Source organism: Plectropomus leopardus, chromosome 4 (assembly GCF_008729295.1).
Source record: "Plectropomus leopardus isolate mb chromosome 4, YSFRI_Pleo_2.0, whole genome shotgun sequence".
In the NCBI taxonomy this organism is placed as follows: Eukaryota; Metazoa; Chordata; class Actinopteri; order Perciformes; family Serranidae; genus Plectropomus; species Plectropomus leopardus.
The window spans coordinates 21,995,975-22,015,923 of NC_056466.1; the positions used below are offsets into that span (position 1 = coordinate 21,995,975).

General features: G+C 39.5%; 2 protein-coding genes across 3 annotated transcripts in view; both read left to right on the top strand.

Moving 5' to 3' along the window:
- The first annotated feature begins 948 nt into the window (after window positions 1-948).
- Window positions 949-9,827, top strand: LOC121942493 (pyrroline-5-carboxylate reductase 1, mitochondrial-like). Its single transcript, XM_042485711.1, has 9 exons — window positions 949-1,086; window positions 1,780-1,873; window positions 2,504-2,574; window positions 2,726-2,905; window positions 3,221-3,328; window positions 3,487-3,600; window positions 5,304-5,396; window positions 6,348-6,511; window positions 8,505-9,827. Exons 2-9 carry the CDS (start codon window positions 1,807-1,809, stop codon window positions 8,680-8,682), a joined length of 975 nt encoding a protein of 324 aa, XP_042341645.1. The 5' UTR covers window positions 949-1,086; window positions 1,780-1,806; the 3' UTR covers window positions 8,683-9,827.
- Window positions 9,828-17,853: 8,026 nt separating this feature from the next.
- The window catches only part of mafgb (v-maf avian musculoaponeurotic fibrosarcoma oncogene homolog Gb), an 18,432-nt gene continuing 16,336 nt past the window's right edge, over window positions 17,854-19,949 (top strand). The window contains exon 1 of one of the 2 annotated variants that reach the window (XM_042485965.1): window positions 17,854-18,019. The gene's annotated coding sequence lies outside the window, so the exon portion shown is untranslated. Of the gene's footprint in view, window positions 18,020-18,073; window positions 18,653-19,949 lie in introns of those variants that run through there. The other variant, XM_042485967.1, reaches the window with a different exon arrangement.

The following is a 19,949-nucleotide window of genomic DNA, read 5'->3' on the forward strand; positions in this document are numbered from 1 at the left end:
ATCTATGTGCTTTTATGTGAATTTTATTGGTTGATCTCTGCGTTGTTGCTATTCTTGGCCAGATCTCCCTTGTAAAATAGATCTTTGATCTGTTGAGATATGGGGGCGTTTTATGAAATTTATAAAAGGGGAGAAGGCTACAAAAGGCTACTTGTCTTAATGCTTTAATGACAACATAATTATGTATATTTCCATTTGCTGTTTCTCTTTTTCTATCTTCTGGACCATCAATAGCATTTTAATTAATTCCCTCCAATAAATGCTCTGTATTTTACCCTTCTCGTTTTCTGTTGTTTTTTTGTTGTTGTTGTTGTTTTTTGTTTTGTTTTGTTTTTGCTGTAATATGTGGTATAAAAAGCAACAGCTAATAAAAATACTCAATGGGACAAACCTGGTATATCTAAGTAAGAAAAATGTTTTAAAAAATACTTAAAAAAGAAAAGAAATAAAAAAGGAAAAAATAAAATAAAATTCTAAAAAGATGAAAATAAAAATCTAAAATGTAAATACAATAAAAATGTGCAATATGCTTCAATTCCACAGCAGTATATATAATAAAAAGGTAAAATATATAGGCCTGCATATTTTACTTTTTTATTAATATGCTCAGTATGTAAAATAAGGTAATAAAAAGAATGACCCTCTCCTTTCCACCCCCACATAAAAACTCCAGTCTATCTGTGTTGAACTAGTCATAAATGGTCTGAATGGAAACTGCCACTACTGACTTTGACCAACATAAACATAACCTACTTTACTCCACTGCTCCTATATAATTTGACCTACATTTTCCCTGGCAGCTTCACCACCAAGTGGACTGATGCAACTGGGCGTGACGGAGCACAAAACCCCGCCCAAATACTGTGATATAGCTTCTGATTGGTCAAGAGCTCTGCGTATCTCTATTCTGATTGGCCCGTGTCGTTGTCTGTTACAGTTATGGTGCACATGGGGGTTGAGTAAAGAGGAAGCCACGTTGACACAAAAGTAGTATTTTCTCATTTTTTCTGACGCCGGAAAAGAGCAATAACGTCGTCAGTTTACACCTGCCAACTCTGTAACCTCAGCTGGAACATTTAGAGACAGGTAACTATCTCCTTGCTGTATGAATTTGTCGTGTTTTTCATTCATTTCTGGTTGTGAAAGCCCGCTTGCTAACATAGCGGTTAGCCGAGAAGAGGGGGTCATCAGCTAGCAGGAAAATGCTATCATTCCTCAGCATCAACTGAGCGGTAATCTCAGCACTGGATACATAAACGTGTCGTTAGCAAACATTAGACCGTGCTACAAGGTAATCATAATAGTAAAATACAGCCAACTAATTTGATAAACTAGTGTTTCTTTTAAATATAACACTACAAACTTGAAGCCAAGCTTCAAGTCTTAAAGGTGCCATCAGGTTACACTTTATGGAGTTAACTGAATTTTTGGGCTCAGAGAGTGTTTTTGTTTTATGCAAATTAAACTGAATGTGGAGTTCACTGCTGTAAATCGGTGAATGTGCCCATATCCTACTGAAATCACCCATGTGTACTGCCAAGTGTCAGAGATGGAGTTTCATCATTCTCTCTCTGTGGACCATCTCCAGGATTTTTCTCTAGATTTCATCATCACCAAAGGCTATCTCTGTGCTTTTCAATAAGTTAAGACTGGATTCACAATTAGTCAGAAGTAAAAACTTGAAAGGCATATTGTATGTGACTGTGTTTTGGAGATTTGTTCATAAATTTTGTGTATTGAAATGCATTACAGTCAGCTGCAGCTTTCTGTTTTTTACAGGTCAAAGGCGCCACATCATCTGACAGGATGAGTGTTGGATTCATTGGAGCGGGCCAGCTGGCTCATGCACTGGTAAAAGGGTTCACGGCTGCAGGTGAGGCCAAATTCTTAAATGTGCAATATTTGCCTTGTACTGAAGTCACGGATGTCAAATCATACATCGTCATCGACTGATTTGGGGTCGGCTAAGGATAAAATTGCACTCACAGCTACACATACACTAAAAATAGAAGCATATCTACTTTAATAAGGCCTGCAGAGTTGACTCATTACTATGTTTGCACAGCTATGCTAATGGATATTGCATAAGTATTGTAATTTATTAAACGTCCAAGGCTTTTTAATTTCTTTTTTTTCTTTATCAACCGTTTAAACCCTGGGTCAAAATTTGTTTTCCAAATGCCTTTCACATGCATTGAAAACTCTGAGACAAGAGCAAATTTTGTTTGATTTCTTTCAAAAACATTAAGAGAAAAGGCATTCAGTCTCTTGGCATGAAAAGTCCCGCAAATTAAAAAAATAAATAAATAAAAGATGACAAGAAAATTACCTGAATTTGTTATTCCCCATTCCTTTATGTTATTACCTGACTGACTTTCACATGCTGCCATGACATGAATTTTCCCTTTGGGGATCAGTAGGGTCTTATCTTACAGTTGCCATTTCCCATCTCATTGTATATCCTCATACCTCACTCTCCACTTCCTCTTGTCTTTCTGCCCAGGTGTGATTGCTACACACAGGATTACAGCCAGCTCCCCAGACTCGGATCTGCCCACCGTGTCGGGACTGAGGGTGAGAAGACACGTTTTTGCTTTATGTGGCGTTTGGAAATGGGAAGAGAAATGGAGACATTGGTGCAAGCGTGCATGTGTGGTGTCCCGCCTATACTTCTTCATGGCCTCTCTGTGTTTACCAAGATTGATTTTCATTTCTTCTTCTGCAGAAAATGGGGGTGAACCTGACGACCAGCAACAAAGAGACCGTCAGTAAGAGCGATGTGCTCTTCCTGGCTGTGAAACCCCACATCATCCCCTTCGTTCTGGATGAGATTGGGCCAGACATTGAGGATCGTCATCTCATAGTCTCCTGTGCGGCGGGCGTCACCATCAGCTCCATAGAGAAGGTCAGCCTTTATCATTATCTCTGTCTTGCTCTGTAATCCAGAATTATTAATCTGCTGAAGTTTTACTGACTCTAGATGATCTGTGGTGTGCACTTTGAGGTGTTGTTGTAGCCCTCATGTGATTTACATAATTTTTTTAGTCAAAATTAGCCACATTAGTCTTCTAGGTCTTATCCTTAAGCCTTTCTGTCCTGTAATTCGTCTTCCTCTGTATCTCAAATAAAATTTGATCATGTTGTTTTGGCATGCTTCCAAAGGAAATAGATTGCCTCCTGTACGCACCTTTCCTTTGTTTTCATTCTTGTAACTTCACAGAAGCTGCTTCAGTACCGTTCAGCTCCTAAAGTCATGAGGTGTATGACTAACACTCCAGTCGTGGTGAGAGAGGGAGCTACAGTGTACGCCACAGGGACGCATGCAGAGGTAAAGTGGAGGGACTGTAGGTACAAGAGTCAAATATGTTTGTATGATGTAAGTTTTTGAGCTTTTTCTCAGATATCTACAGAATAATGTTGAGCAAGACCTTTTGCTTTGAATAATTCTCCCACATCAGCAACAGCATGTTGTCCTCCTCCTTTCAGGTGGAGGACGGCAAGTTACTGGAGCAGCTGATGGCCAGTGTGGGTTTCTGCACGGAAGTGGAGGAGGACCTCATTGATGCTGTCACCGGGCTGAGTGGCAGTGGACCAGCCTACGTAAGTAACTTCAGGGATGTGTTGTTTATCACAAAGGTGTGTTTTAGAGGTGTGATGGATCCATTCAGAATTAGAGAAGAAGTTGGCCACGACTGTGTGCTCTGGTCTGGGTGTATTATCTCTGTTATCCCTAATCTGCAAATAGACGAGTTAGGAGGAGTCTGCAGCAACGGTAGTCATTACAAAAATATTCTATTGAAAATCTATTGAATTTTTCTCCAAACTTTAGTTTTTGGGTGTTTTTGCACTGGGAGAGCTGCAGAGACTCATTAAGATTGATGCAGGAACGATCTGATGTGTTTTTGGAAGACTGGTTGCCATTCCTTATCTCCGTCTTCAGCTGTCGGGCTTCACAGACGGAGCTTAAGCTAACGATTATTTATTTCTTTTATCTATCTCTTATTTTTTTTGATTAATTATGTAGTCTAGAAAATGGCAAAACATAATAACAACCGCAAGTAAACAAACCCTCCAAGGGATAGTGTTATTTGATAAAGTCAAAAACTCTGTTTATTTAATTCATAATGAGATAGAACGAAAATATTCAACTCTTCATAACAGTAAGCAACAAGTTTTGGGTATTTTCACTTGATGAATTACTAAAGTTCAGATTATTTTCAGCAGTCAGTGCTGACTGTTAAAAGCCCCTGCATGCTCTGGCTGGTGATTTTTAAAATTTCTTTGTGTTTTCCAGCTTGAGATCTAGAAATGGGGACAGCAGTGGCAGGTAGAAGAGGTCAAATGCATACCAGGATTTATTTTTTTTTCGTATCAGGATATGATTTTATTTTCTCCCTTGTGAATGTCTCCTTTAGAAAACAAACAAGTGAGCCCAGCTGTGGTAATGGCTTGTACTGCTACGCTTGTTTTTACAAATCTCCATCACTCCTGCTTTATAAAATGGTCACATCGCACTCCTGCTTAGCAGGCAAAGGTGTGCACTGGGTGAGGAAATTAAGAATTGTGTCTGTGGGTTATCTGCTGTCTGCATAGAGCTTGAGCTTTAAACAGGTATTTATAAATTTAGGCTTGAAAGTGTTTGAGCACAATTTTTCCCATCCCTCATTCTTGTGAGGAGGTAACTTTGAATTAAGTGAATGTCAGTGTTAAAGAGTCAACTTATTGTTCACTGCAGACTGGAGGCTAAAGACTAAGAAAGATGCAAAGAAAGGTGGACGAATCACTTATCTGTTGACTAAATTTCATAATAAATTAGACAAAAAAACTTGTATTCACCAAGTGGTGCTGTTCAGTTAAGTTTGTTACAATATAAAATGTTTTTTTTTAGCATTTTAATTGTCAAAGGTGGGGTTGGTACCATTAGTATAATTTTATTTTCTCCAGTTTTTTCATCATCCGTCTGTTAAAATGCCTCAGGCACTGATTTGTTTCTCAAAGGTGGAGGTAGAAACACTGCGCTTGACAGGAACTCAGTGCACAATCATCAACATTGTGTCCGCTACATTTAAATTTCCGTTGACTGTGACAGAGACTCTAAACCAGGGTGTAGTGCTATTTGCTTAAGTACCACATCTTACCTATGATAAGTGTGCACACACACACATGCATGCACGCTCAAGTTGTGGTAAGTTATTAAACCGCTGTTGTTACCGTGGCAATTTTGCATACATTGGTCAGCTATAACTTTAAAATGAATGGATATTTTGCTGCCTTTTAATTTTTACTGTTGTGTGTTTGAACAGGCGTTCACAGCCCTGGACGCTCTTGCAGACGGAGGAGTGAAGATGGGTCTGCCCAGAAGACTTGCTGTCAGACTTGGAGCTCAGGCCCTTTTGGTCAGTTGTGTTTAATTTCATCTGTGTGTGTGTGGTATTTGTGTCTCTTGTTGCATCTGTTGTTAGTATTAAGCGTCCTTTATCTACTGGTCGTCTGTACATCGTGGCAGAAAACACAGTAAAATTGAGTGGCTGCTTTCAATGCATCAAACATTTCTACTCTCATATAACTGCTGACTTAATTCACTAAAACTGATGAAACTCTGGAAATCTAAAACTCTTTGTTCCCAAAAAGATAAAAAAAGATAAGTTTTCACCGGGTAGCTGTTTTTTGCAGGGTCTACACAGGTGATTAGTAAAAGCAGGAATTTCTAACTGCTGCTGTTTTCAATCTGAATTTTTTAATGCTGACACTGTTTTGATCACAATTTGGCAATTTGTCAAAATAGATTACTGGAAAAGATTGACTTCAAACTGTTTTTGCAGTCGTGGCATCTGCTCCAGGCTCTATCTGGTGCTCAGTGTGTTCAGCTCCTTTCTGCATTTTTATGAGCAATGTTCTGTTTAGCCTTTTTTTTTCTTTTTTTTTTTTTACTGCCTGAGTCTCTTCAGATGTTGTTATTTGTTGTAGACAGTAAATGCTCTTGGTCTGAGTGTCTCCTCTTGTTTGCACATTTGTCTGCAGGAAACACTCACCAAAGGCACTGTAGCTGTGTAGTCATGCTTGCCTATTGTAAGCCAACAAGCTGCCTGGAAAATCTTTCACACACACACAAAATAAACTGTGTCTGCACGTCAGATTAGATTTCATTTCTCATTTGTGATTGATTCTGCAGTACAATGCTTATGTGCCTCACTCATGTTATCATGATGACAAAAGCGTTTCTGTTGCTGAGGATGCATCAGCTCTCCGTGGCGAAGTTGACATAAACAATGCAGCGTCCTTCATGTAAATCCTCGTCTCCTCTGGCTACTTAAGTTCCGTTTCCTCCTGTTCATGTTCCTCCCCAGGGAGCAGCTAAGATGCTGCTGGACTCGGAGCAGCACCCCGGCCAGCTGAAGGACAACGTGTGTTCACCAGGAGGCGCCACCATCCACGCCCTGCACGTCATGGAGAGCGGCGGTTTCCGCAGCCTCCTGATCAATGCAGTGGAGGCATCATGCATCAGGACAAGGTGAGACAGTCACACCTGTAAATGTATATCACTTGGTGAAATTCTGGGCTGATAATGTTTAAAATAACAATATGACCATCAGACGATACTGATGTTCAGGGTTCCAATGGTGATGAAAAACCTAAAAAAGTCATGGAAGGAGTAAAAGTCATTCAAAGTTTTGGAAAAGCCATGGAATTTTGTTGTGTGCAATGAAATTAATTTTTACAGTAACCCTCCACATCATGTAAGGTATCGACCATTATAGTCATAATATGTGTCGACTTAGGACTGCACAATATATCGTTTCAGCATCAAATCTGTGTTGTGCAATAGCTGTCAGTAAGTACGGCAAATAAACTAACTAAAACTAATTTGCTGCTTGGTGCAAAAGGAAAACATTTTTCTCATTTTGCATGACTAATTTGAGCCAAGCCTTACCCTTTAAGACAGGTTATGTGTTTTTGTGAGGCTGTGTGACGCCATTTGTTGTGGGAAGTCAGACTTTCCTGAGTTTTTTGTGTGTATGTGTGTGTTGTGTGTGTTAAATGTTGTACATGAAAATGTGTGGGAACCGTGGATGTTTTTGTTGTTTATTTTATATTCTTTTTGTTATTTATTCCCCCTTTTGTACCAGGAAAACAAAGACACTATGATTAAAATTGTGGACTTTGGATGAGCACAAATTCAACCAAATAAATTTAGGAAACAACCTTAAATATAACCTTTCACATGAAAAACAAAATAAAGAAAACATGAATAACTGCTCAAAAAGCCTTTCTATTATATATTAAGTATAATAATTCCCTCTCTAATATTCCCTTTGCTCAATACTCATTTTTGCTGAATAGAGCTTGAATATTTTCTAATGTAACTCAATACAGCCTCCATCAGCAGTTAGCTGCAGCCACTGGCTGCTAACAGCTAACATTAACTAGCCCTTCTGTTGGTTTTAGTTTGGATCTCTTGTTCACAGTGTGGCATTGTCAGGGAAACAATGGGGTGCTTTCCCTGATGTTTTGATTGTGACTTTTCTGCGTTTTGTCATCCCATGGCATCCCAGGGAAGATCTCTATTAGTCCCTAACATGTTTTCTATTGTCGCCCGGACGACGGACCAGAAAAAACACAACAGACACAACCGAAAAAAATCAGCCACTGCCAGCGGTAAATGTCATCGTATTTGCAGATGCCAGTCAACAAGGCAAACGTCAGAAGATACAGAGGTTCGGTCGATAAATCAGTGCAACCCGACAAATCACACATCTTCACCATCAGCAAGATGGTGATTTCTCACATACTGCTGCTCTCGTGCCCCAAAAATCCCCCACAATTTAAGTTGTAAAAATGTTGTGAATTATTTTGATTGCTTTAAACATTTTCAGTTAATTTTGTAATGTCTATAAACTCTTAAAATGACGATAATTGTCCTTCACAAATTCCTAGAACCAAAAACATGTGTTATTCAGTTTATAATGACAGTAAAAATGGAGAAAACCTTTAAGAAGATGAAACAATCTGTGGGATTTTTCTGAGTTAATATTTAGAAATGTCGACGATTTTTTGGACTGCCTCACTGCCTCTGAAAACTTTTTAAAAATGTTGAAATTAACCATTGACAATCTAAAATGAAGACGGAGAGACCTGGCTTTTTTATGGCCCAAATGTTTTCAGAAGCACATTTTGGTTAACTGTTTTTGTAATACAAGAGAAGGTTTCCAAAGGAGCTGCCACGTTGGTGTGTTAAATCTGGGAGCAGGCAGCCCTCAGGGGCCAGGGGCACATGCATCAACCGTCCAAAGCTGGCAAGCAGCGCAACCCCTCCCATCAAAAAATGCCCCTGTGGATACGTATCTGAGTATGGCAGTTCTCACTCCTCAGAGTCAAGACACTCTGATGTCATATCATACGAAAGTCTGTTGCTTTTCGTGCTTTATTGTTTTAACATCGTAGAAAATATGACACACGTGCACCTTTAACTGTAAATGTAAACGCTGTTTTTTGTCCTCTTTCAGGGAGCTGCAGTATCTGGCAGACCAGGAGCGCATCTCCCCAGCAGCCATTAAGAAAACAACGCTGGACAAGGTGCTCCAGCAGCCCGGAGTCACAGTCAGCGGAGTGGCTAATGGGAACGGCAGATCGGGGCTTAGCCTGTTCAACAATCGTGGCCCTGGGGTCAAGAAGAAGAACTGAGTACACCGAGGCAGGCACACACGCACGCACACACTAACACACACACACACACACACACACACACAGACAACACAGGTTTAAGTATACCAACTTGTACACACGTTGTCACACTTGCATAATATACACCTGGACTGATCTGAAATCAGATTCATTTTACCGAACATAAATGCCAAATTATTTATTCATACTTAGGTTAAACACGGACAGTGGACCTGCTGGTGTCACCGCATTACACACAAGCACAGGTGCATTCTGGGTGCCCACAGTTATAGCCTTATGTTGTGATGGAGGATAACTGTCTACACATACACAAATCCAGATACACACTGAAGAGCAAAAGTGCATTTACAATCTGTTGTCTGTCTGTTGGGCTCTAGACTCTCTAGGGCTGTTAAACGGTAATGACCCAGCGGGCCGTCATGGGATCCTGGTACACACCAGGCAGCAGATGGCTGCTGGGATACCATCAAGCTCTTAATGTTTGTCTTTTATGTCTTTCTTTTAAAACAAAAATGAAGCCACAGTGTAAATCATCCTGTACTATTCTCCTGTTTGTGCTACTAATTGTGTTTTGTTTGGCCAACAGTATTACACTGTTAACAAAGACTGAATATGGAATGAACAAAACATTGAGTAACTTTTATTTTTGGTTGTTTTCATCGTCGTATATGGACACTACGGTCGTCACTGATGAATTACCTTCCTCACAGTGTCACAATGGGTCTTTTTCTAGCACATTAAGAACATTGTGCCTTTGAGCCTGGGACTCACAAAATATTTTTTCTTTCATTGAAAGGTCATTCCAAGCTTTAAAAAAACATTTCCTGTTTGTTAAGGGCGTCATGGGTCTCAAACCCCAAATCTTGAGCTGTTATGGTGAGCCTCCATGTTTTATTATATAGGGGAACCTTTTACATTTTCTGTCTGTCATTTCCTGAAAGTCCTACAAGAAGTTCATCTACAGAGAGAAGCAAGATTATATGAAGATTTATTCATATAGAGTAGTCCGTCCTTATTGTGTTTCTTTTGTACTGTTTGTTACCTTTTTATCCCCATAATGTTACATGTTATGTATTATTTTGTTTGGCATATTGACTACTCAGCTGGTGCCAGTCAAAAGTCAATATTAAAGCAGCAGAATCAAATACTTTTGTTCTAAAGCTAGTTTGTCCCTCAACTGAACTGAACGTCAGTCTGGTTTGACTCTCGGTACTCTGCACCGACTCTTCTTTGCTACTTCGTGTCCTGCGTTTTCCCGTCTCTGTATGCTGCGTGTGTATTTTCATGTTATAGGTGCGGGCTGACCAGACATTGTTGAGTAATTAAGATGCACCCTGGCCTGCAGATGGCGCTCTATGCTCAAATGACTAAATTGCAAGTGTCTACTGAGATCAAATTACCCTCTTCACATAGCTTCCAGTTGAGTGACTTAAAATTGACCCTGGACTGAAATCAAATATAACTACACCACTTCACTTATTGGTAAAGGCATTAGCTGCAGTGCTACTGTTACATGTTTCACCCACTCGTCATCTAAAACTCTCCAGCATTCTTGTTTTGTCTCCTCTGGTACGCCACAGCCACTCCAGTCTCCTCTCAATCAGATTCTTGTCCCAAAATCTCTATGTATATGCCTTATATCATAAGACGCAATTTTTTTTTCTCTCAGGCCTAAAGGTGAATTGTAATTGACTGTTTCAAAAGTAAACAGTCCAATTTTTAGAAGATTTTTGTCAGGTGGACATATGAGCAGTGAGTGGGATCATGGCTGTGCCCTGCAGATCGGCTTTCTCCCTCTCTGCTGGTGTTTACTTAATTATTACTTAATATGTTCAGAAACACACTAAACAGGTACTTCACCCACAAAATGACCAAATGTATATCTGTTAGTCAAGCTGTGTTACCTTGAATTGGTGAGGTGAACAGTTGCTCTCGCATTGAAAACCACAAACATACTGATGAGCGTCTGCATTTAACCGCAAAACTATATTAAGACACACGTTTACAAACTCTCACACAACTGGTGCAGTTCAATCCAATCCGATTCTTATTTATCCAGCTGTATGCTCAGTGCTTCCCAAACACGCACTTTTTCACTAAAACCTTGGTATTTAAAACTGAGCTGAGAGTGAAACGTATCTACTGCTCTCTTCAAAGCCAGACTCCTTTGCTAATGTTTTTGTGGAAATGCATGTGTTTGGGAGCTGCTGAGCATACAGCTGATAAATGAGGCTTGGATTATACTTCACAAGTTGTTTTTAGAGTTTTTTTAAACGGTTGGCTAAACAACCGATAAATCCATATTTATCACACCGACTCACAAGTCTTTTGTGAGTGAAGTATTACTCTAAATAAAAGTACCCACACCATGATGTAAAAAAATACTACATTACAAAGTCCTTAATTAAATATCCAACTTAAGCAAAAAGCACAGAAATATTATCAGCTACATGTACTTCTAGATTAGAGTATTAAATAACTTATTCTAAACTAATATGTCCCCCGTGACTTATGTATGATTTTAAATTGTTCATGCTGTTTTATTTGCATCTAACTCACTTTAAGTAACTTTTTGCTATTGTAAGTGCTTGATGTGGAATTTCTAATGAATTTCTCTAAAATATGTCAGTTAACCCCGTTGGTACTCACACTAGGAATCTGACCCCTCCAGTGGCTCACCAAAGAAGTCTGAGGGGTCTTGAGGATTAATTAAAGAGAAGAGAAGAAAAAAATACACTGCACACGTTTATGTGAGTTGGTTGTTTTGCTTTTTTTGTTGTTCTTTTTTTCCTTTTTTTTGGTCTTTTTTCAACATTTTGGGTCGTCAATGTTTAAATGAAGCCAATTTCGGGGAGGGTATGACAAATACATACATAATGCAGTGCATAAACAAGCTACTGTAAATTTAGTCTTGTATTTGTTAGTTAAAGGTCAAGTCTGGCATCTCTCTGTGAGACTGCAGAACTTAAGCCTTTCCCATGTGCCAATTTTGGAGAACTACGGTGGCTGACGCAGAAACATGAAAGTGCAAAAACATAAATGGTCCTATATAGAGCCTGTGTTTGGTTTGTCCATTCTGGGCTACTGTAGAGCAGCATGGCAGACTCTGTGGAAGAGGACTCGCTCAGGATGTAGATATAAACCACTTATTGTAAGGAAACAAAAACACAACAGTTTTTATTTTCAGCTGATTAAATTTTACACACTGGACCTTTAACTGAAGTCAAACTTATTGCTAATACTGCCATATGTACAGGGCATAAATGGGACTGAAATGCCATTTCTTCCCTACACCGACTGTAAGCATGCAACTACAAAACCAAAAGAATAGAAAAAATATCAAAAATAGGCAAGTGCTAAATAAAAGATAAAATTACAGTTAAAGCAAGGCACACATGAAAACACACAAGCAGCAACTTCAAGTATAAATGGAGGTGAGCAATTATTTGTATTATGCAATGAATGATTATTGTGCAAATGGGATTAATAGTGCAAAAATATAAGATCAGATGTAAAAAGGTAGTACAGCAGTGTAGTGAAGCAGCTGCTGCCAGCAGTGACCACTCCCATTATAAGATAACCATAGTCTGTTTTTTTATGTGAAATCTTAATCTAAAGTACCTAAGTACCTCAACGGTGTACTCAAGTACAGTACATGAACAAATGTTACTTTCCGCCACTTGGTGCTGCGAGCTCAGAGAATAAATATCAATGGGTTCTGAGTCGGTGTGATAGCAGAAGACATAAGTGCGGTTATATTTGGGTGTATTATGAGATTGCAGTAGCTGCAGCAGACTTGAAGTGTGTGTGAGGTACTCAAGTCTAGATATTTGGGCCCATTCCTACGCTCCAGGCTGCTACATTTTGGATTAACAGATGCCACTTTGTGTGCGAATGAGATAGGCCTGTGGATCTATTCAGGCAACACACAGGTGCATAATGGCGAAGTAAAAATGATGGAAGCAAAAGTGGTGGTTTGTGAAGAACCATGTCCTCATTATAATTGAACAATTTGTAGCTGTTGTAGGATTAGTTTATTTTCCTTAAACTAATACACACACCAGTGTCCCTTGATTAAATTGCGTCCCGCGTGCTCTTAGTGCACTCGGGCTGTTTATTTGTGCGTGCAATGGTTTTTCCTCTGCCGCTGAAGTGTCTCGGTAATCCCTCTTTTATTGTGAAAGGTTATTCTCTGCATGCTCCTGCCTCTGTCCGTTAAGATTAGCCATTCCTGGAGAGACTTCCATTTGCCTCTCATTATTAGACTTCTGTTACCTTTCGTCGGTCAGGCGGCTTTAAGCGCCTCTCTTCCACCTGAGGTGAAGAGGATGTGCTCTGTGTCAATCATCTTGACACCGGCAGAGGGTCTAAGATGGCAGTTCAATGGCAGATAATCCTGAGTGGAAAGTTTGGTGTGTGTGTGTGTGTGTGTGTGTGTGTGTGTGTGTGTGTGTGTGTGTGTGTGTGTGTGTGCATGCGCGCCACAGCCCAGCATGGGATTTCTATCCACAGGTAGGCCAGATGCTACCTGTCACCTCCATTCAATCAATGTAATCACTGACCTTTGCAATAACATGGTTGTTTGCATATCGTATCAAGGCCAGGGGGAGTGCCAGAAGAAGATGAGTGAATAGATGGAAGGGCTTTTTCTTTTCTTTTCTCTTTCCTCCACCACCAGCACCAAACATCCACCTAATCCTGTCCAAAATGAAAAATTTAGAGACTAGCAAGGGAAGAGGTTTTTCTGGGCAGTCAAGTCTTCATTTTTTGACTGTTTCAGAGTTTGTGCAACACTGTATTGTCAGAAGTGTGTGTGTGTGTGTCCCAAGCACAGCCATGATCTGCAGGCTGATACAGTATCAGTTAGGTGCAGCTGTCTGATGAAACGGTCACAGAAAGAGGAAGCTCTGACAGTTACCACACAGTCAGTGAATCTGCAGTATGGGCTTCCCTCTCATGCCACCTTGCAAAGTACAGAGGATTCCTGGGAAGACACACTTTGATCTACTGATGCGTATCTGGGAGTCAGACATGCACAAAGGTGTGTAGCAGCAGGTGAATATTGTCTGTCCTCATATTCAGGCTTCTTATTGAAGGAAAAGCAGCAATAAAAGCTGTAAAGAATGGCTGCTTTTAGAGTTAATATATCAATGATTAGATCACTGGATTATCATTATTACTGATGCATTAGCTTAAAGGCCGCATTTCATCAATGTGTCCAATCAAAGCGAACTACTTTACATATTTAATATTGACAGTATTATGTATGAACAAGCAGTACATTTTATTAACTGATAAAATGCTTGGGATGTAAAATTCTCAAATCCTCAAACTAGCATTTAAACCTAGCGCTGAAACCTGAGAAAACAGTTTGCTGGGGGATTATTAGATATGATGAAAAAATGGGGTGAAATGTCCAGAAAACTATATTTATAGTTCTCTTAATTATACAATTAAAATTATGGTACAGGAAATAAAGGGAAAATGGCACTTTCTTACTTTCTTGAGGACATTTTCTATTTTCTTTTTATTTATTTTTTGTTTGTTTTTGTTTTTGTTTTCTTTTTGGTAACTTTTTCTTGCCATTTTGTTGGCCATTTCTTGCTGTTATCTCATTGCCAATTCAAGCCACTTTGCTCAGGTATCAAATGGTTAATCTCAGCTGTGTAAATAATATTTTTTTATCTGAAATGTAGTTGAGTAAAAGGATAATGTAATGTAATATAATGGAAGTACTTGACTCAAAATACTGAAAAAAACCCAGTGAAATCTTACTTAAATGCAGCACCGGAGTAAGTGCTACTTTCCACCATTGCGCATGTGTTGAGTTTTTCAAGGGTTCCTTGTGTGGGAAGAAGAACTCAGCTCTTTTACTTGTACGTTTATGTAGTAATACCACAGTTAAGCAATACTCTTGTTACAAGTGAAAACTGAGCAGGTAAAAGTGCTCATTATGCAGAATGGTCCATCTTAGAATGATATAACACTGGATTATAATTAATATACAATATATTAATGGATTATAATTAATTTACAATATCCAGTGGTGTATACAATATCCAGAACATTAATATAGCACAAACAACTGTTTGCTATGTAAGGTTATAATGGAGTGATGGCGTCCTGAGCAGAGAATGAAGTCACGCTCCATCTGTGTGTTGTCGTCTGAGCTTCTCTGTTTTTTGTTGTGGTAGCTCTGCCAGCAGCACATGCACAATAGCATGTGAGTCCTGTGTGTGTATACCATGTATATTCTCCTACATTAACGGAGGTAGTCCGTCAGCACCCTTACCACTGTTAGCTACTGCCAACGTATCCTCATGTAACGGTTTGTATGATATCCTATGAATTAACGCCCCACGAATGATGTTACATTCTTAACATAAAGTTACCCAAGTTACAACATTCAGATTTAGGCAGGTGAAGTTACTGTGGTTAGGGTTAGGAAAAGAAAGAATTACTCCAAGTTCACTCAAAGTTTACACAAGTCTGAACACCAGTCTCCGGGGTAAAGTCCAGTGTTTTGTGACAGTTCCACCTCCATAACCTGCCTCCTTATTGAACCACTTTCTTCTTTTCTCCCGTCAGCATATTGGTCACATGATCGCAGCCTTCAAACATGTGTGAGTTGTGTACAAATTACTGGCTCATCATAACGTGGGATATGTATGGATTTTAGTGCATTACTTTTCGTTATTTAAATGTATGAACAGTGTATGAGAACAGCCACCAGCAGGTAATCCTGGCTTGGACTCTAAATCACAGTTGCTCTGTCTCATATGGCCTCTATAATAGTCTGAACCTCCAAATTAACAAGTGACTCAAGCTGTCAGATAATGGACTAAAAAGTATAATATTTGCCTTAGAAGTGCAAAGTAGCATAAAATTGAAATTATCAAGTAAAGTACAAGTGCTTGAGTGAATGTACCTGCTACCACTGCTCACAAGCTACCAGTATAATGAGAGTTTATTCTGGTGTATTTCCTCAGCATGCTGGATGCTGCCTCTCCTCAAGAGCTTGTATTCATCAGTGGTTTGGGGATAGGTGTCTTCCCATAAAATAATAAGAAAAAGCTTCTTCTCATATCCAGTGTTTGCTGATAAAATGTATTTGAGTCCCACTGGATAAAAAATTGCTAAACCTAAAAAGCAAAACCTCACCTTGCAGCGAATTCACAGTGAGTATGACTACATTTGGGCGAGTCATTTCTTAAAAGTACTATGCAAAATTAAGTGGCATTTCAAAATGTATCTACACTTTCAGCAGCCTGGCAGAGATTTACTTTGATTACTTACAGGCCTGTGAACACCCGGGTAGAGATACCAATTGCTGAATATGTAACACCAGCAATTTTTCATAAACTGAGTGGCATTATCCAGAAATAGGCTGCTAATATTGGTTGAGTGCTTTCTTGTCTTGTATCGAAACTCATTAGTTTCTCAGAAATGGAAATGGAGTATTGATAAACTACAGTACAATGGTCGTAATAGTTTTGTTTTAAAATGGCACTGTAATTGAGGATGGATAGTGTATAATGTATGGCCGGTTTATAAAAGTTTATGGCTTTCAGTTAGTGTCTGATCTAAAAACAGACTGGAAAAGTGGGATTTTAAAGTAGTCGGTTTGCTGGCCAAACAAAACTGCAATATCTCTCAGATTAAAAAACAAACAAACAAAAACATCAGATAGTATTGTATGAGAAACCAAAAACACATTTTCATTTTGAGTGTTCTACTTTAATGTGCATATCATTTTTATTTTTATACAACTTTATAGTCTCAGGGCAATGGTAAAAATCTATTGTGTCGTTTATGTAAAAGTGAAAACGTGTTCCCAGGAACCTGAGTCAGGACCTCATTTTTTATATTGTCATATCATGTCCTTCTTTTAGAGGAACAAAGGTGATATGAATCTGCATGTCAGTTATGTTTTTTCTAGCTAACTGAGGTCATCATCTTATAAAAGAGGATCTATATTGTGTCTTTCACAGGCCAATATTTCCAATTTCTCTTTTGACTCTGTGTGCGTTATCTCTACTAATCTGCATGCTTAAAAAAAAATCAGTTCCTCTTTTCTCACTTTCATATAGCCCCCTTTGATAGCTGTATTTTTTTTTTATGAAATCACAAAAAATTCAAATGGGGAAAAATGCAGCCCACATTATCTTCTACTCCAGTGTTAGATTTAACCCCCTGAACCCTGAGCAAATAGGATTGATTTCTTGCAAAAACACGAGAAGGCAATTCATTTATTTATTTATTTATTTAATGTTTATTTAAAAGTGAAATAGCATATCAATAAACATCAATATAAAATACAAACGTAAATATGCTGAAGTTAGCAGGACTGCTAATTTACATCTGTAGTGCCTTGGCAGGTAACAGACAAAGAAAGAAGAAAGAAAGAAAGAAAGAAAGAAAGAAAGAAAGAAAGAGAAAGAAAGAAAGAAAAACAAAACAGTACAACAATTCATACATAGAAAAAAAGCTACAAGACAATTACCTGAAAATAAGCAAGAAAAAGAAAAAAGAAAGATAAAAAGAAAAGAAAGATTATATATATATATATATATATATATATATATATATATATATATATATATAAAATAACAATGTTGTTTTTTTTAAATATAGGCTATAAATATATAATTTTCTAATAAACCTCCCCCTTTATTAAAAACTAGTTTCCAGATCATTTTCTTCACCCCCTTTCATTTCTTGACAAGTTTTTCATTGCCTTTTCTCTAATGCTTATGAAAAAAGAAATTACCCAAACTGCTCAGGTTTCAAAGAATTAAACAGCTTGTACAAAGTATCTGAACCTAGCACAAGAAAACTGATGTTGGTCCAGATTTTAAAGGGTTAACTTACAAAATGTATAAATGTCCCTAAATTGGTGTTAATCGATGAGAATGACAACATCTGACTTATTTCCATCCCGCTGTGCTATTGTTAGAGCGAATCAGTAAGCCACTTGAAATGTTGGCTCTCAGTTTAGAGATATGCACAGAGGTGGGGGGCTGTCTTGTCACACTTTCCACACTGACTGTTGTTACAACCGTCCATCACACGGTAGTAGTGTCTCTTGTCTCTTTAAATGCGGGTTGCGTAGATCCTTCATGAATGAAACCATGTGATCCAAACATCATTTGACGTCTGGCGCCTCCGACCATAGACTAAAACAAGCGAGGAAGGAGTGGATATATGTAGACCTGCGAGAAGGCGTGAGCGGAAAAAACATTTCTCCAGCTGTCTCCCTCACACCGGGTCGACCAGCCATCGGCGAACCCCAACCCTTCGAAGGTGCGGTGGGCGAAAGGCGCCGGTTTGACTTCTGGTGAGTCAGCTTTTTGTCGAAACTGATTTTTTTTTTTTTTTAAAGTGCTGAATATTGAGGTGTTGTTTTGCTGAGTGTGCACGACCGCCGCCGCTGCCATGCCGTTATGGCTTGCCGCTTGTCCCGGTGTGCGCCGCTGCCGCTGTCCTGCTCGGGCGAACTCGCAGTAACGCCGCTGCCGTTTAAAGGGCAGCAGGCTGGTAGTGCTGAATCATCACGATCCGGTCGTCATCCAGACCCGCACATGCTGTTCCGACACCGGGTCGCTTGGAGCCAACAGCCACGCCGACCGAGAAACCAGCGATTTCATAATAACACAGACAAAGGGGGTTGCGTACGGCTGTCAAGCTTAAAAAAAGAAGCCATGTGTCGGAATTAGGAGACCGTGCGGGGAGAGCGAGTCGGTGCCGCTGGCATGCCCGGGGATTCCCTTGTTTTGCGGCGACTAAATGGCTAGTTATTCGGAAAGGTTAACGTGAGGAGATGAAAACCCTTAGCGTAGATTAACAACTTAAATAAGCGGAAACCCTCAAAAACAACACCTAGCTTCCCCGGCTGTCCTCTCCTTGGGGTGCTGAGGCAAACTGGAAGCTTCCCGCTGTCGCTTCACCGACGTCTGTTGCTCCTTCACAGGTAAGACGTGCAGTTAAGTGGATTTTTATTTGTTTTGCGGGCGGTTTTACGGACTCTTACGGTTCTGCTGGCTGAGTTGGCGGTGTGACAGAAGTCAAAATGTGGGTAAAATACCGACGACAACAACTAACAAACAGCCCCCCGGGTGTCATTGTGGCGTAACTGTCAACCGTCCAGCGGCTAGCTAGAGTATCAGTGAGGGGGCAGCGGTGACTCCGCTCCGGCGACAGTTTTGACATTTGCTTTGTCTCTTCTTCCGACAGGCCTTGTGTTCACAACATCAGGTGACACCTTTTTAATGTTTAAGTGACTTGTGTCAGAGAGAAACAGTCTATTTCCTGGCGCGCCTGGTTGTACGCCGGTTGGGCTCGCGGCAGAGATGCTGATTCATCACAACGTTGTTATTTCTCAACGTTTGCGCGAGCACAGCGGAGGCATGAGGGAGCCATGGCAACATGGCACCGGCGGCAGGCAGGCGGACAAAGGTCTGGCGCGAGGGAAGGAAGAGCTCGGTTTATATTGGGGGGTTTGGCTCTGAATTAAATAGGCCCGGTCATGTAGTGGATGTTGACGTGTTTATGGGATAATTAGAGCTCGCGTGGGCTCGCGGAGTGTGTGTTTAAAATGTCATTAGAGCTAAATTTGTTCATTTCTGTTCAGGGAGGTTTGGTTATTCACTGGTGGTATCAAAAAAGGCTATATTTTCAGTTGGAGCCTATGGGGAGATTGTGCACACAGGCATGGTGAATATGCTCTAAATTATTTATGCGTAGTTTAATAATCTGTTTTCACTTTTAAGAGAGTAAAATATTTTTACACAAATAAGTAAGTAAGTAATGCCTACTGCTATTGATATCTGGCAGTGACCTCATTCACCTTTTGTAAAAATCTTGTTTCAAAGATTTTTAAAAAGTGTTGTGTGTTGGTATATTGTGGACAAAAACAAAGAAAAGCTGGACAAGAGGAGGCATGCTATGTCAAATAATTTTGAGTGTGTTTACAGGGACATGAATAACCCATTTACGATCAGGTTTTTGGAGTATCTTTTTTATGTTTTTGAGCATGTCAGGGTTCATGAAAAGCCTGGAAAACTCATGGAATTTCACAGACACATTTTCCATGTCTGAAAATATCATTGAACTTATCAGTCACCAAAAGTTTTGGAAAAATCATGGACATTTTTTGCATGTCATTAATTAAATTATATTAATGTAACATCACAGTGGATTTATTTTCTGTAGCTGATGACGAAACATAGATTTAATATTTGTCGACATGACAATGTTTTGGTTATGCC